General features: G+C 37.6%; 1 protein-coding gene across 1 annotated transcript in view; it reads left to right on the forward strand.

The window, feature by feature from the left end:
• LOC143678791 (olfactory receptor 10J1) overlaps nucleotides 1-8635 on the forward strand; it is a 98722-nt gene extending 90087 nt beyond the window's left edge. Inside the window, exon 6 of the mRNA XM_077155725.1 lies at nucleotides 8546-8635. Within this exon, the coding sequence (XP_077011840.1) occupies nucleotides 8546-8590 (45 nt within the window). The 3' untranslated portion in view covers nucleotides 8591-8635. The remainder of the gene's footprint in view (nucleotides 1-8545) is intronic.
• The last annotated feature ends 6299 nt before the right edge of the window (nucleotides 8636-14934 follow it).

Consider the following 14934-nt stretch of genomic DNA (forward strand, 5'->3'; position numbering starts at 1 on the left):
GTGGACATCAATTTCAGTTTTACTGAATTTTAATGTGTTCAAGTTTCTCTCTGCATGTGAAATTCCCACATACTTGATCCTACTGAAATGTGTACACTGGGGTTTCTTGGAATCCCAGGCATATAGTTACAATTGTGAGTCAAAAATCTGTTGAACAACAGTTTATAAAGCTGTTTTTACCAATGCAATATTTAAAAACCTGCAAGCTAAGTATAATACGGTTTCAAAACAGAGCCACAGAGTGTTTTCTCTACAAATTCTTCTTCTCCTCCTTTAACTTACTAGAGTTCTATTTTGCCTCTTTTATCCCTCTTTACCTCCAAAGTGTGGTGCAGATCTGTCTTTTGCATAATCACTTGGCTACAAGGGAAATGTGGATGATCCAGCACAAAGTCCTCATTTTATAAATAATGTGATTAGGACTTGAAAATTTTAATGGACCTGTTCAAAGTCAAGCAACTAGCTGGTCCGTAGGTGATTTGAGACTAGTATATTTTCTAAATTGCTTTGCGCCATCAAGATGGATAATTAAAAGTTATCTGAAATTCTATTTCCTCTGGAAGGGTATATTTGTTTCCTAGGGATTACTATAAGCAGGGTGGCTTAAAACAAATAAATCTTTTCCTTCACACTTCTGGAGACTAGAAGTCCTAAATCAAGGTGATGCTCCTTCTGAAAGCCCTGAGGGAGAAACTGCCCCCATGTGTCTGTCTGAACTTCTATGGTTCTTGGAATCTTTGGTGTTCTCTAGGTTGTGGCACTATAACTCCAATACCTGCCTCTGTATCCACATGACTTTCTCATGTGTGTGTGTGACTGTGTTTCTAGGTGACTTTCCTATAAGACAACAGTCATAAGGTGAGGGCCCAGCCTAATCCAAGATGCCTTCTTCTTTATTAAACTAACCATTTCTGAAAAGATCCTATTTCCAAATAAGGTCACATTCTGAGGTTTCAAGTGGGTATTAATTGGGGGGTAAGGTGGGGGGGTTACTCTTTACCTTATTACAAAGGGGAAAACTTCCCTTGTGGAAAATGGGGATGACTTTAGGCTTTAGTTTAAAAATTGTTTTGAAAGAACGAGAACAAGATAAAGCAAAGGCAAGACCATAAGCCTGATTCAAATCGCCCCAACCATCACGGAGCTCCCTTCAGTGAGGGGTGGAGGGAGGGGCTACTGAAACCTACCCTTCCAAATGTCCTTAATTCGGACAACTTGAACTATTGTGAATGTTTTCATGACTTTCCCTCCCCAGAGACCTTCTTATGCTGCAAACATGCAAGAATTTGGGGTCTTTGACAGGCCATAAAATTTGTGCATCTCCTCACTCCTTCCAGGATAAGCTTCCTTTATATTTTTGGAACCCTATTTTATCCCTTAAATGTTTCTTCCCAAAAACAAAGGTGATCTTCTCCAAAGCAATGTTTTCTCTATTATTACTCACATAAATAACTGGGACTTTTAAATAGCATATTGTCTTACTGCCAAATCAAATAAAAGAAAAACAAAAGGAAAAATATTAGGTTCTGTTATTCTGGGCATCCAACTACACATGTCAATAAATGTTTAAAAACAAATTACCTCTGACTGTTCCAGTGTGACTCAATGCCAAATTTCATGCTCCATCTAAAAAAACACTTTACCATTAAATATCTATGGAAGGAAAGAAATATCCATGGAAAGGAGGAAGGGAGGAAGAAAGGAGAAAGAATCTGATCTATAGGAAAAGAAGGGAAAAAGAACAAACCACAATTGAAATTTTACTATATTGCTGGGCATTTGATTTACAACCCAGGTGTATCCAAGACACCCAGTTCAAAGCTCACAAGCAAGACAACTACCCATGGTCCTGGCATTCTTTTCCTTTTAAAGTTTACTCACTTCCTTAAACACCTTCCTTAAGGCCCATTCCTTAAAGACCTTCATTTGCAACTGAAGATGAACAGTGTATTATGGTAATATACTGTTCACTTAAATAAAGAGTGGGTGGTAAATTAGCTCATGCAGTACCCTCCTCTGAGAGAGCACCTACCTCATAAAACCAATTGCCTACATTTAGTAGTCACTAAGGAACTTTCAAACCTTTTGGTAAGCCACGTTAATGACTCTACCTTCAGGATGTCGCTGAACATGTAAAGTACTTTAGAGCAAGTCTTGCTTAGCATCAGAATGGCTCTGATTAGCTGAGACACTTGCAATCAATTTACAAATCTGTAAAGTGAAGGTATAGGATGAGATGAGCTTGAAGTCCCTTCAATTCCAAGAGCCTATGCTTCTGTGATGGCCCAGAAACCTCAGGATAGTGTGGAAGAGCTGGAGTAGGGACATTGAGGTCACATCGATGAAGTTAGAATGTTGGTGGTTTTAGGAAAATCCTTTCATCTTTCTAAGCCTAAATTTCCCTGGTATAATATGGTAATATGGAAATAATAATACCATCTCTTTGGTGGTTATGAGAAGTATAACACATTAATTGCAAATCAAGCACTTGGAGCTATAACTTGCTGATAAGTGGACACTATTTTCATTATTATTTTCTAGTATGCTCTAGTCTCAATATATTTTAAGGTAGTACAACACTGAATATTATATTGATTAAATTTTTTAAACTATTGTCTCTGAGAGGGGGTCAGTTAAGAGAACTGGAAAAGCTGGGAAGAGTTGATAACATGAGCCAAAAAGGATTAGCTCGTGTATAACAAATGACCTATGGCCTATCTGTGACCTCAGTTCAAGAAACCTGCACTCAAGGGAGAATGTTAAGGCTTTCTGGAGATTAAAATGAGAGAAATCTGACTTGGCCTTTGTTCTTGAATTGATGGACTGTCCTATTGAATGTAAAACATGGTGGAACCTGCCATGCTGAAACTAGGAATTAGAAATGAAGATGAAAGCTGCAGGTAGGCTAAATCAAAGTGTATTTAGAGGGTAGCTATCTTATGCTAAGGAGATTTGGGACTCAATAAAGTTCCTTATTATATTTGCCAAATTTCTTAACATTGAAAACCTTTACTTTTTAAACATATCCGATTTATTCTGTGTAATGAAATGAAGAAAATCACATTCTCCAAAATTCCTCTTAGGGAGAGTTTTATTTGTTCAAAAGAAATGACTTTTGGGGGGGTATGCAGCCCTAAGGAAATGCTCAAGTAGCACAATCTGGCAATTGATTTTTTTGACCTAATAAAAGAATGAGAATTTGAACAAGAGAGAATCCCAGAGAGGGAGAAGATGTGACTCATCTCAATCAGGATGAGTCTTAATTCTCATATAAATGACTGGAGTCCTTTATAAGAGAATGAAATTCAGACAGAGAGAAAGAAAGCCACAGGAAACAAGAAGCTGAAATAAAATCCAGAAAAGAAGGAAGAGACCAGGAGAAGCTGCTCTGTGCCTTGCCATGTGAGACAGAAACCAAGGATTAGCAGCAGCCCGCCCAGAAGGCCACAGTTTTTGGGGAGAAAGCATCACCTTGATGATGCCTTGATTTGAACATTTTCCCAGCCTCCAAACTGTGAGCTAATAAATTCCCATTGTTTAAGCCAAGCAATTTTATAGTATTTGCTTAAGCAGCCTTGGAAACTAAAATACCCAGCAAATATCTTACTCAGACGTATTCATATTTCTTTATGGTTTCTCATAATATTTGGAATGAAACTATTTTTTAAATACCCCATCTCTATAGTAATATGGAAAATTAAGACCAGAGAGACAAAAAAATCTCAGAATGGGGTAGGAAAACTCTCCTTAGGGGGAAACAAAAGCTCAGAGGGTAGAGTTCAGTTAGGAGTCCTGCTACCTTCCCAATAGTATGTTCCCCTTCAGAGACTTTCCCAGATCTTCCCTTGGAGAATTCTATACGTTCTTTATCTAAGGCAGTGCTGTCCAATAGAAATACAATGCAAGCCACATATGCAATTTAAAATTTTCTAGTAGCCAAATTTTAAACGGTTGAAATTAATTGTAATGATATATTTTGTTTAACCCAATATTCCTGAAATGTTATCACTTCAAAATGTAATCAGCATAAAAATCATTGAGATATTTAATCGGCTTTTTCCTAGCAAGTATTTGAAATCCAGCATGCATTTTACACTTACAACACAACTCAATTCAGACTAGCCACATTTCAAGTGCACGACAGCCACATATGGCTAGGGGTTCCCTTGTTGGACAGCCCACATCTAAGGTATAATCCCACACACAGTCATATCACAGCAAGTAGAGATCATTTCAAATGGGATCCACAGACAAATGAAATGCAAATTCATATTTGGAATATTAATTTTATAGCATTTAGATCTAGAAAATCATAGTTCTTGAATTATGGATAAGTGGCTTAAGCAAGAGGAACCAACAATATTGAGTGTTACTACATACGGCTACTGAATTAGGCATTTCTATACATTATTACATTTAATCCTCTCAGAAACATCTGATAAAAGTTAGTCAGATGAGCATGGTAAACGGGTCCCCAACATCCTCTTCACCCTTCGAAGTTGGCTTTCTGAAGGACAGAGATTGGGAAGTTAAAAACTACATTTCTCAATCTACCTTGAAACTAATGTTCTGAATGTGATTTTATTCAGCTGACAGATACACGTATGTGAAATCTGGGTGCTGAAAGTGAAGCAGAGACTGCATCTCTGCCATTTTTTCCACGTCTACCTGCAAGTACAAGAACTGATATTTTTAGGAGCAGCATTAAACAGAGATCCCACCATCCAGTGCCTACTTGTGGGTATTGAGAAGCAGGGCCTTAGAACAGCTCAGAGAAGATGCAGTTTGGCTCTGAAGGCAGCAGCAATAGTGGCAGCTTCTTTCTGATAATGTGGCTTTTTCATTGCATGGATTTCTGACGACTGTAGTGGTATAGGTTCTGGAGTAATCTGCATCCTGACTGTAAAAGAAATGGGATTTCCTTAATGACTCAGTTCTGCAGCATGAATACAGAAGTTGTTCCCGAATGTCCTAGATAGATCCTGTTTCTTCATCTTTTCCAAAGGTCTATAGGCCATTTCCGCAAAAGAGCACATTGCTCCATCATATTAATGATATCATGTTAATTAGGTGAGGAAGAGATGGCTAGCACACTGGAGGACTTTGTTAAACATACGGGAAATAAATTCCGAGAATTCAGAAGTTTGTCATTCAGTTTTAAGGATCCAGTGGCCAGAGGTGTGTTATGGCATCTCAAAGTAAACACCAAATTGCATCTTGCGTCACCCACCTGTTAAAGGTAGCCTGATAACCCTGATAACCCTGATAGTCCTCTTTGGTAAATAGAGATAATTTGGTCCACACCTAGGGGTATATTGTATGCAATATATCTAATATATATATAAAATAAATCTTTTGCATTTCTAACTCCAACTCAGATTCCATTTCTTAGAGGACCCAGCTGAAATAAATGGTTACTTTTTTTATGAAGTGTACTTCCTGATAGGGAAAGAGATTATAAATAAATATATAAATAAAAAATAAAATGTTATGGAAAAAAACAAAAATTTTAAAAATACATCATGCTAAAACATGATTTCTAATAAAAAATCACAGAGCAAGGATTTAGTGAGTGATACAGGTATTATTATCAAAGGGCAGGACTGGCAAGCCTTCTCTAAGAAGGTGATATATGAGTAGAGACCTGATTAAACCACAGATATGTGAAATATACGAATAAATATTTGAAGGATGTATGTTTTTGTCCTTTCCCACATTCCCCACAATGGCTTCTCCAAACACCAACCTTTAGTCCTGTTCACCTCATTCTTAACTAATAACCTAGCATCCCACTTACCAGGAATATCGCCGTGTTTTGATATGGATTCCTTCAAATCTCTTTTCTTACCCTAAATATATCTTCTATCTTTGTTTTCTCTCTTATTACCTGTGACCCTCTCTCTAGAGAAGGAGTGTCTGCTCTCATGGCCAATACTAATCTGTCCATTTGTAACTCAAGACAAGCAATGCAGTGGTATCTCAGCTGCCAAGAAAAAAAAAATATGCATTTGCATCTCCAGGGAACAATGCCATTTACCAGAGCAGGGTTCAGAAATTGCTGATGGCTCAAAAATAAGACAGATGAATCTCAGGGCCACACTGCAAAAGGACATGTTCAGTAGGGTGTTCATTAATTTATCATTTAACAGGCACCAGTTTATGTGCCTGGTGTTAGCAGTAATAGTAAAAAAAGAGAACCAGGACCCTGAATCTTCAACCAGCTGTCTCCTACTGTAAATTCTTAATGGGATATATTTAACACAAATGATACTTCAAGAAAATGAATACATTTGTCCCAAAATAAGTCATGATGTTCTGATTTAATGACCTGGATTGCTTCACATGTGGCACCTGAGATGTCCTTCAGGCAGTCTAACATAAGGACTAGACTTAAAGCCCGAGAATGACCTCTTTGGCTTTTTCTACCAGACCTACACCAGGAATTTGGCCAGATGGTTCTTTTAATGAAATAGTAATAGGAGGGACAGAAAGATAATCTTAAGAATAATAGCCTATCTCCCCAAGGCCCGGAGTACTTCTGACACAAGCTGTTCTCTCCAGGCTTTCTCTGTACCAATTCCAGTACTATCAGCTCTTTCTACTGCACGGGGTGCTCCAAAGCCAGGGGCAGTAGCTTATTATCGCTGCACTAGCCCCACTAGAAATATGAGAGGAGATGCAGCTATGATCCCAACTGACAATATTCATGACAAAACATCTCTAACTTCTTTGAACCACCTGTTTAAAGTTATATCAGCTACTCTTCCTCTTCTCTTCCCAATGACAGTAATTATAGCTCCCCAAGAAACTCAATGACTTATTTTGCTTTACTTTAAAGCTGATAGTCACTTCTGTTGTCAAATGTTTATCCTGATTTTCATAATGTCAGAAAATAAAGAGCAATTATCCAATAAATAAGAAATCAATGTTGAGAAATAAATACTACCTAAACTCCAGCATTGTCTATGTCTACATGTAACAGAATTTAAGCTCCATTAGCACTCTTACCATTTTAATATGAATAAATTCTGAAGGACTGCCTCCACTTCAAACTTGCAGTTCATGTTTCTATCTCCTACAACAACTTTATTTCGATTTATAAAATAACAATTTCCTTCCATTTTGGAAGCAATAAAATTTGGGAGACACATGGTCATGAATTCTTAGAAATGCTTTATTTACTTCACAATTGGATGAACTATCCTTTTTCTCTCAATATCAAGTCTACACTTGTTCTGAGCCGAAATCTAGCATTATAAACTTTAAAATACCTTCAAATGTATAATAAAAAACAATTTGCAATGTATTCTTTGATGCAAGGTCTACTCTAATCCTCAAGCAACCTTATAAATTCCTTCCTGTAGAAAAGAAATGTGGTACACATTTTTATGAAACTTCCAAACTCAAAATTCTTTCTTCATTGTTAACTGCTTTTACACCAAATTCACATGATCTGGTCTTCAAAATTCATCTGTGTATAATGTAACATCATCCCTGGTCAAAGTTGGTTGAATCAAGACAGTTTATCTGATTCCAACTGGATCACTCTAATTTCCTCAAAAGAAATTATGGAAATAGGTCTGAGATAGAGATTGAAGAGAGAAATATAAGGCAGAAAATGAGGTAGGATAAAGAGACAAGAATGACAGGGAAAAATGTAAAGAAGCTGTCCATGTAGTTGGAACTATAACATGTAAATATGAGAGCTGTGACCAAAAAAATCATCCAATCTTGTGGGGGGAAAAGAATTATATAGAGAGATATCAGAAAGAAACACAGGCAAATAAAAATGAGAAAAGGTGCTTAAACTCCCCAGTCCCAAGATCTAATTTCTTCCTGAGGTCTGGCTAAATTCATGTCCCTAAAATGTATGAGAAGCTGCTACAACTTACAACAACTTATTCTTCTTTTTATTAAGTAAGGCCTAATTGTTCTCTATATTTGCAACCAACATGGAAAATAAGATTGAATATGGTTCAAGTTATCTGAGATCATATCATCTGGTAGCTCTTGAAAAACTCAAAACCAAATCCCAGGACCCTTGTTCTCATCAACTCATTATGATGGTTCATTCCATCCTAGAGCCCTCTGCTTAGATTGAGACATTGAAGATTAAAAGCTTTGTGCATTAAAGCCAGAAGTAAGAATACAGCATACAAATTGGAAAAGCCAAGGAGATTTAAATGAATACAAAGAAAATAAAGAAATTAGAGAATGAGAATTTAAGAATAAATTATGATAATCTGGGATGGTCAAACTACAATATCCACATGAGAAAGCCAGCCGTTGGTAGTCACTTGATTCTATTTTGGTCATCAGCCTTTATTTAACACCTATAAGTGCTGGATGAGGCACTTTTCTCAGGATTCAGGGAAGAGGATAAAGCATTTGTTCGACCTTAAGAAGCTCATATTTTCTGAACCTGGTAGGGGTAGGACTGTTGCGGTCAGGCTGCTAAAGAGCAATTAATATTCCTAAATTTATTTATATATTTTGGTAACGAGTTATTGAGAAATTAACTGGTTCTTTCTTTTTTCTTCTATAGCCTCATCAGGAAAGAAATAAAACATCTTTTAACCTTCCTCAATAACACCAACATGCACACTATTTGCTCCACCATCACCCCCATTACCCCCAAAAAAAGAAGAGTAAAGAATTTCTTACTCTGGAAACTCTTTGACTGCAGGAGAGAGATAAACAATGCATGTGGTTTCTCTTTCTTTCTTTCTTCTTTGTTTTTTGTTTTTTTTTTTTTTTGCATAAGCTTTGGAACTAGAAATATTTATATTTCAAAAAATGGAAGCATGTAGGCTCTCAGGATGGTTTGTCCACAAGTGGAAGTGGTCAGAGAATGTGAAAAGCAAATGGCATGGTTCCAAAGGAGTTTAATCTCACAGAAATGGGAGAGGATTTGGGAAATTGAAAAGGCACAGTATCATGGAGATCTGTCCCCTCCTATTCATAATGGCACATAAGTAGAAAGATCTGAGAAGGAAAACAGTTTTATGAATACCCAAGAAGAATCAGTTTCATACTATGCTGAAATTAGAATCTGTGGGCACCCTATATTTGTTGCTAGTTACAAGGAGTAAAAGTAGATCATGAGATATGAGCCTTTTTTTACACCCTTTTCTCACTAAAAATGAAGAACTTACACAATTTGCAGAGTAATGAATCAGATTAGTATATAGCTGATTAGTTCATTTACTATTTTAATGAAAAAATTCAGTTTCCTATTATATGTGTTTTATAGATAGAATGGACAAAATATGTTATATATGCTCCCCAATGATAGTTACATCTCAGGATGATTAAATAGGAGTGGATATTTAATGGAAGAATATTCTAGGAGGAATTTGTAATAAATAGCTCCAGGAAAACAAACCTGTGAATATCTCAGAAAGATTCTTGCTTCTTCTTAACAAGCAGAACCAGAAACAGAGCCTCTATACATTTAAATTCCCTGATCTCTGGGTAAATTGTGCTTCTAAAATCACTGGATTGTAAAAGTACTACAATTTCCTTTCACTTACCTTTCTAAGGACAGAAATGACCAGCTCTATATGCTAAAATACAAAGAACCTGACACAACAGGGTTCTTCCTTCCTGAGCTCTTTTCTATGATCAAGTCTTTTAAGTTTAGATCACGGCTAAATGGAAAGATTTTACAATTATAATTTCTACCCATAGTGCTAATCAATTAGGATATCTATGGCTAACCTGGCATACAACTTCAAGTTGTTTCCCAGGTCTGGGCATTAGACATCTTCAATATTGACCCAAATTCAGCTTGCTCACATTTTCCTGAACTGCACAAACCCAAGGTCCCTTTACAATCTAGAAGAGGAACAGAAACTAACATTGAACTTCACATGGGCTTTTACAAGTTGGAACCTGGTGATGGACTTAATTTGATTTAGAAAAATAAAGAAATGTGACATTTATTGAACCCAGAGATTTGTGAATTGAGTCTATTTCATTACTATTGCATGTGGAGAATCTATGCTTAGGAAGGGCTCATATTTTTATTACTTTAAAAAACCAAGGTAATTTGAGCAAAGTTGAACAATGTTGACTCAAGACTCATCTTTTGATCTTGTGTAATAATTTATTCATTATTCTTAAATAGAAGAAAAAGTAAAATTCCATATCATCTGCCTGTAGCTTTCTGACAATGATCTAGTATTAGTCTACAAATTCACTTTTCTTTAGTATTAGCTCTTCTAATAACACATGTGGAATGTATACTTCCTCAGCCACCACACTCAGAAAGGAAAACTCCAGCAATTGTAATGGGCTGAGCCCTTACCCTTGTAATTGGTAGCACCCCAACTTCTCCCAGATACTCTCTCTACCCCAGCAGCCCACCAGAGCAGCTATCTGTCTGTGTATTTTGCATTGGCAAGCACTGTTGACTTACTGATGATGATGATGATGTTGGTGATCAACAGTCTCTCTGGGCCTCAAGTGTGAGTAAAAGTTGGTTCTCATGATGGTTCTCTTTTTGTGGAGACACTGTGACATTTTCTATTTGCTTTCATTGCTGTTGGCCACTACCATCCCTTCTCATCACCTCAGCATGCCTCACTCTTTTTTTTTTATTCTAGTAACTTATATGCAACCTAAACGTTCCCCTTTTGGCCACACTCAAATATATAATTCAGTGCTGTTACTTGCAGTCACAATGTTGTGCTCTAAGCCTCACTTTTAAGGTCTAAGAACTCCTAGCTCTCAAGGGATCCAAGACCCCTATTCGCTCACCCAAGCCCCACTCCAGCCCCCTTGATCAGGATTATAAATGTATTTATTGTTTAAAATATGTTATCCTGAACACAGAAAGTCGATAAGACAATAAAATTCTGAGAAGTCTGATGCCCATTCCTTTTTAAAATATTTATTGAGCACCTATTAATCTGTTCTTAAAATAAATTTATTGCATATATTTTATTATAGGCAATGAACAGAATGGACAAACTCCCTGTCATTATTCTAGTATGCAGAGACAAGCAATAAGTAATTCATAAATAAATATATACTATGTCAGATGGTAATAAATACTAAGGAGAAAAACAAACACATCTCCCCTAATCCAGTTTAACAACCACTCTTGATTGGATTACATCTCCAGGGAGATGATCTAGTTCTAGATTCAAACATACAGTATTGAATAGGGATTATTCTGCCTTTACAAAATGGGAGTTTGATTAAAACATGGCTTTTCTAGGGTCCATACATCCTTTCAAATCACACATCCTTTCAAAATAAAATAAGTCAAAGTAAATAAGGAATGCTAAGAGTGAGGGTCCTATTCTATATGGGATAGTTTGGAAAGTCCTTACTAACAGACAACACTTTCAGCAGATTTCTGAAAGAATGAGGGAATCAACTGATCTAGTTTGCTAGCTGCTGAAATGCAATATACTAGAAATGGAATGGCTTTTAAAAAGGGAAGTATAATAAGTTACTAGTTTACAGAGCTAAGGCCAAGAAAATGTCCCAATTATGTCTATAGAAATGTCCAATCTAAGGCATCCAGGGAAAGATATCTTGGTTCAAGAAAGCCAATGAAGTTCAGGGTTTCTCTCCCAAGTGGAAAGGCACATGGTGAACACAGTCAGGGTTCCTCTCTCTTCTTGGAAGGGCACATGGCAAACATGGCATCATCTGCTAACTTCTTCTCTTGGCTTCCTGTTTCATGACGCTCCCTGGGAGACATTTTCCTTCTTCATCTCCAAAAGTCGCTGGCTGGTGGACTCTGCTTCTTGTGGCTATGTAGTTCTGCTCTCTCCAAATCTCTGAATCGCTTTTTTTCTCCAAAATGTTTCCTCTTTTATAGGACTCCAGAAACTTATCAAGACCCACCCAAATGGGTGGAGACACATCTCCCCTAATCCAGTTTAACAACCACTCTTGATTGGATTACATCTCCAGGGAGATGATCTAGTTCTAGATTCAAACATACAGTATTGAATAGGGATTATTCTGCCTTTACAAAATGGGAGTTTGATTAAAACATGGCTTTTCTAGGGTCCATACATCCTTTCAAATCACACCAACCATGCAGTTTTCTAGAGAAAGAAAATCCCAGAAGATGGGGAGAATCATTTCAAAGACCTTATAGCAGAATTGTACTACACATTGGAGGAACAGCAAAAAGCCAGTGTGGGTGAATCTGAGTCATCTGGAGGGGCAGAAGAGTGAATGGACTAGGACAATGGTTCTCAACTCGGCTGCACATTAGAATCACCTAGGGTGTTATAAAAATAAAGCTATCTGGATACACTCCTTGAGATCGTCTTAATTGGCCTGGATTATGACCTGGACATCAGGATTTTTAATAAACTCTCCAAGAAATTCTAATGCACCAATGTTTGAGAACTAGCGTCTAGCTGTCAACAAGTATTTTAACCCACAAAGGGTCAGTAACATTATCATAGAGTGAGATCAGTCAAAGTGGTTGTGTTTTCTCTCCATGCAGTTCTGCTGCCTATTTCAGATGCAAAGTAGGAGAACGGTTAAATTTAGCTAGGGTACGAGATTTTCAAGGTAAGTGTAGTGGATGAAGTGAGAAACAAGAGAGTTGAGATTCTATGTAAGAGAGTTATTATAATGACGTACTACAGAATCTAAACTGAGTAGGGAGAAAAATAAGGCCATGAGAGGAATAAGGAGCAATGCTAGGATTGATGAAATGCAAGTCCTAGGGCTTTCAAAGATATCTTCCTGCTGGTACTGCAGGAAGAGAGTTGGAAAGATAGGTAGTGGTGATTATAGAGATTACAAAACAGATAGAGTATTGGCAATGGAAAGATCTGTTTGATTGTAGAAGTGGGTGGCCAAGGAAGAGTAGAGAACAAGATTATTGGTGAAGAAGACAAAGACTGATATCCAGGTTATCTGGAAGGATAGTTTATATGGTCATCAAAATCACCAATAATTATGACCGCAATATTAAAAGGAGTAATGTAGGAGTTAAAATATTCAAGGGATAGAAGGGAATGTAGAAGCATCCATAAATGATTACAACAGAGGAATCCAAGCAGTGTAGTCTGATAGCAGGGGTCTTACAAGCTGAGATATTCTAAGGAGGGAAAATGGACAGGTGCAGTTGTGATTTGCAAAGAGCTACTCAATCCCCAAGCCCAGTTATACAAAAGAAGCAGGAGAGGAAGCATCCACCATATTAGCAGGTTAAAGAAAAAGTGCCCTCAGAGGAAAGCCAAGTTTCACTGTGAACAAAAAAGTGAAAGGAATATTCAAGAGAAAACATTAAAGATAATAGGGAATTTTGACAATGACGGACCATGGTTCTCCAGGGGAAGGGTTTGGGAATTGGGAGATGTGTTAGCTAGGGTTCTCTAGAGAAACAGAACCAATAGGAGATACCTGTAAATATAAAATTTACAAAAGTGTCTCAGATAATTGTGGGGATTTAAGAGTTCAAAGTCTTTAGGGCAGGCCACGAGCTGGCAGTTTCAATGAAGGTCTTCAATGAGCTCTCAGGAGAAGCTGGGTGGTTAAAGCAGCTCTTCAGTGATTGTCTCTTCTGAATCCTCCTTAAAAGCTTACTAGTGCTTATATTAAGCATCACTCATTGCAGAAGACACTCTCCTTAACTGATTACAAATGCAATCAGCTGTGGATGCAGCCAACATGGTCATGATTTAAGTCCATGAAATGTCCTCACAGCAACAGATGGGCCAGCACTTGCCCAACCAGACAACTGGGCACCACCACCTGGCCAAGTTGACACATGAACCTGACCATCACAGTCCACTTCTTGTCAACTTGGCAGCTATACACATAATCTTAAACCATACTTAATCTCTAAATAGAAAACAATAACATATGTATTTTTTTAGCCTAAACATACTCAACTGTCCTGTATACGACTAGAAACACATTAAATATCTCCAGAATAGGGTATGAGTCCTTGGGCAATATTCACTCTTAAACTTGATATCTTACAACTTAAATACTATAACATGAATAAAACAGTTTAAGTCATATTATAAAGGGGATAAAATAAAGAGGAAAGCAAAGATATTTTATTTATGTATAAATACAGAGATACTAATTACAAAGCAAGGAGAAAATATTCATACCATTACAGTCTTTGTCTCTCTAGCTGATCACGTGGTCATAGTTCATATTTATCACTACCTTCTTCAACTACCCATTCCATGTTCCCTTTACCTTTAGCAAGCACTTCAGCTGGCCATGGTTCTTTGCCTGGTAGGGTGACTCAAACCTTCACTCCTGAAGTTTCAGAGCCATTGATAGTCCTGCCTGGATTGGGTTGTTGCAGTTTTCCATTGATTTTAATCACAGTGCATGGCAGTACTAAGAGACACCCTAGGGGATCTCCTATATTCCAGGAAAACTCTTCTTTACCTCCAATGTATATTTGCAGTCTTATTTCCCCCTGACAACCAGAGTCAATCACCCCAATCAGTAAAGTAATCCCCTTCTTGGCTTGTTGACCTAGGAGCATGAGTAGCCCAAAGTGACCAGGTGATAGTCTTAGATTTCAGCTCAGTGTAATAATTGTTGTTTCTCCTGGTGGAAGCACTCCTCCTTCTGGAACCAGCAGAGCTCAAGGTTGCAAGGACAGGAAGCAAAAATTTTCCTAGTGGATCACAAGGGGTAATAGTGAGCGGTTCCACTCCTATTTCCACCCCTTGATCCCTGGACCCATGGATCCTGGCTAAGGGAAAAACAGTACCATAAAGTGGATGTTGATTCAGAGCATGCACAACCTCCTGGAGAACATCACCCCAGCCCTGCAAGGTATTGCCACTCAATTGGCACCGTAATTGAGTTTTCAAAAGGTCATTCCACCATTCTATCAACCCAGTTGCCTCTGGATGGTGAGGAACATGGTAAGAGCAGAGAATTCCATGAACATGTGCCCATTCCTGCACTTCATTGTGC

Source organism: Tamandua tetradactyla, chromosome 4 (assembly GCF_023851605.1).
Source record: "Tamandua tetradactyla isolate mTamTet1 chromosome 4, mTamTet1.pri, whole genome shotgun sequence".
Lineage (NCBI taxonomy): Eukaryota > Metazoa > Chordata > Mammalia > Pilosa > Myrmecophagidae > Tamandua > Tamandua tetradactyla.